Raw genomic sequence first — 2,685 nt, 5'->3', positions numbered from 1 at the left:
AAGTCCTGGGGATCTAATGTACAGCGTGGTGACCATAGCTAACAATAGTGTGTTATATACTTGAAAATTGCTTAGAGAGTAGATCTTAAATGTTGTCATACACAAAAAATAGTAATTATGTGGGGTGATGGTGTGGTGGTTATTTCAGAATATATGCTTGTATCAAATCATCACATTGTACACCTTAAACGTATACAGTGCTTCTATGTCAATTAGATCTCAGTGAAGCTGAGGAAAGTTCTTTCATGACTCGGGGATATTTTATATGTTCAACCTACACAATGACCCATGGTCTTTTCCTCAGTCATTATTTTCTTATCAAAAGATGAACTAACTTCATCATGTTATCCAAGAGATTTAGTTTCATACAAGGAATGGTTAAATTGGTTACTAATATTTTTCTCTCCTTCTCTACACGTACACACATTACAGATTCACACATAAATATCTGTGGTTTCCCGATATGTCCTCTCTCCCATGGGAGCATTTGATCAATAAGGTTATTCTTAATCAATAAGGTCATTTTAAACAACTTATTCTCTTCTTGGTGCTATAGTTGTTGATCTTAAATATTACAAGATTTTTTTTTTTTTACCTTTATGAGAAAGTCATCTTACAAAGGAGGAAGGAGAGAAAAGAAATTTTTTATTTTTTATTTTATTTTATTGCCACGAGGTGTGTTTTATTTTCATTAAACATACACATAATTTGCTACAATATCCCAGGGGCAAACTGGAGAATACGGCAGTCCGACTGGGGGGGACGGTCCCCTCAGAGATGTGCAAGTCGGTGGCATGGGCATGGAGTGCCCGGGTTCACAGGGCAGCTTGTCGCTCCTATCTATCTTGCGGGTGGCTCTTCTAACTCCACATCACGACTGGGGTGTCTCGAAGATCACGGGAGCAGGGAATCCTCTAGGTTCTTAGGAAATTTCACTCCACTTCTCCTGCTCAGTGGTCTCCTTGGTGGGCAGGGTGTTCTCCTGCGTCTCCGTTTTCTTCAGCTTGGCCTTATTGAAGCTGGCCCCCCACCCCCCTCACCCCCGTCCCTCTTGAGGTCTGCCGTTTTCTTAAAGTGATCCGTGGAGTTCCGCTCCGAGCCCAGCGCCTGGCGCTTCCTCTCATGGGAGCCTCTTGCTGCAGCCAGAGACCGAGAAGAGAAAATATCAAACACAGCAGTGCCTCAAGTCCATGGGAATTCACAACTGTTAGTAAAATCTTATCGCATCAATGGAAACTGAGGTACACTATTACTCAAATTGGAGTTTAAGATCATCTCAACTGATGATAGATATGTAATAAAGCAAGTGTATTAAAAATGTCAGTGCTGGGGTGCCTGGGTGGCTCAGTCAGTTAGCATCCACCTTGGGATTTTAAAGGCTTGGGTAGTGATCTTGGGTAGTGATCTTGGATTTTAAAGGCTTGGGTAGTGATCTTGGGGTCATGAGATTGAGCCCTGTGTCAGGCTCTGCACTGGCTGTGGAGCCTGCCTAAGATTCTCTCTCCCTCTCCATCTTCCCCTCCAATCCCATGCTCTCTCTCTCTGTCTCTCTTTAAAAAAAAAAAAAAGTCAGTAGTATATTATCCTGCTAGATACACAGTTGTTCACAGTAACATTCTTCCCAGTTGGTTGTATGCTTAAAATTTCAACACAAAAAGCTGGAGGAGGAGGAGGGGATGGAGATGGAAGATGAGATCGTCAAACAGCTTCTCTTTATTTTCCCCCTTCACCAAAGTACTATTTATAGTGAAATGTGGTATTCATATCTCTGAAAAATAAACTAAAAGGGAATAAGCAGGACATGATTAGAAATAATGCCTCCATTAAAATTTCCATCTTTTTCAAGTCTCAGGTTTAATTTATGCACTTATGACCCAGGGGAAGAAAGGGTCTTGGGGTGCTCAAGTCCTTTCTAGCCTGAAGCAGGAGCACTTTGTGGATGCCCCAGGGACCTCTTCAAAAGCCTGTAACTGGAGCTCAGGAGGACCTCCTGCACCTCCAATTGGGACTGAAACACACACTGTCCACGTGGGGAAGAAGGTAAAGGAGGAAGAAAGGAAATAATAACTTTGTAACAGTCTGCTACTGTTTTTACTTTTCCTTTTGCTAATTCAGATGTCAGTAGCAAGCTGATGTTTTATTTTAATTCTGTTCACTAAAAGAGAGAGAGAAAGGAAAGAAAATAAATAAGAAAGGAAAGAAGAGGAAAAGGAAAAGACAAAAAAAAAAAAAAAAAAGGTCCGCCTACATAACGAGCCCATCTCGGGTTTCTCCAGCCAGGGAACACAAGCAATTTGATCTCAATGGCTGCAAGCCCCTCACACGTTTAACTGTGTTACCCCAACCCAGCCCCATTTCCAGGGTAACCGGTCTTTATGATTCATCCTACTGCTTTCTAAACTTGTACTGTCTCATGAAGAGGGGGCAGTCCTGCCCTGAGGTTTCTAGGAAGGGACAGTTCTGATTCTAGAACACAACTCTTGGCCCTCTTTCTGTTGCTTGAATCCTGTAGAAATTGAAAACGAATTGTTCTCCACGTCAAGACATCCAGGGAACTGGCATGCTACCTGGCGCCTAGGGACCCGAGATCCTTATCGGAAGGGGAGGGTGGAGCCAGGAATGTGGAGGGTAGAAGACAGGATTTCCTGCAGAAATTCAGCTTGAGTCTCAAAATACCACTGGAAC

At 42.6% G+C, this 2,685-nt stretch overlaps 1 protein-coding gene across 1 annotated transcript; it reads right to left on the bottom strand.

Annotated features, from left to right (window-relative positions):
• Positions 1–922: 922 nt before the first annotated feature.
• LOC131999367 (thymosin beta-10-like) lies at positions 923–2,355 on the bottom strand. The gene is made up of 3 exons (XM_059372125.1): positions 2,323–2,355; positions 2,245–2,270; positions 923–1,019 (listed from the first exon to the last, which is right to left on the bottom strand). The coding sequence occupies exons 1-3, from the start codon at positions 2,353–2,355 to the stop codon at positions 923–925; spliced, it is 156 nt and encodes a 51-aa protein (XP_059228108.1).
• Between the last annotated feature and the right edge of the window lie 330 nt (positions 2,356–2,685).

Source organism: Mustela nigripes, chromosome 13 (assembly GCF_022355385.1).
Source record: "Mustela nigripes isolate SB6536 chromosome 13, MUSNIG.SB6536, whole genome shotgun sequence".
In the NCBI taxonomy this organism is placed as follows: Eukaryota; Metazoa; Chordata; class Mammalia; order Carnivora; family Mustelidae; genus Mustela; species Mustela nigripes.
Note: the sequence above shows the minus strand (reverse complement) of the source record. Positions and strands in the feature narration are given on the sequence as shown.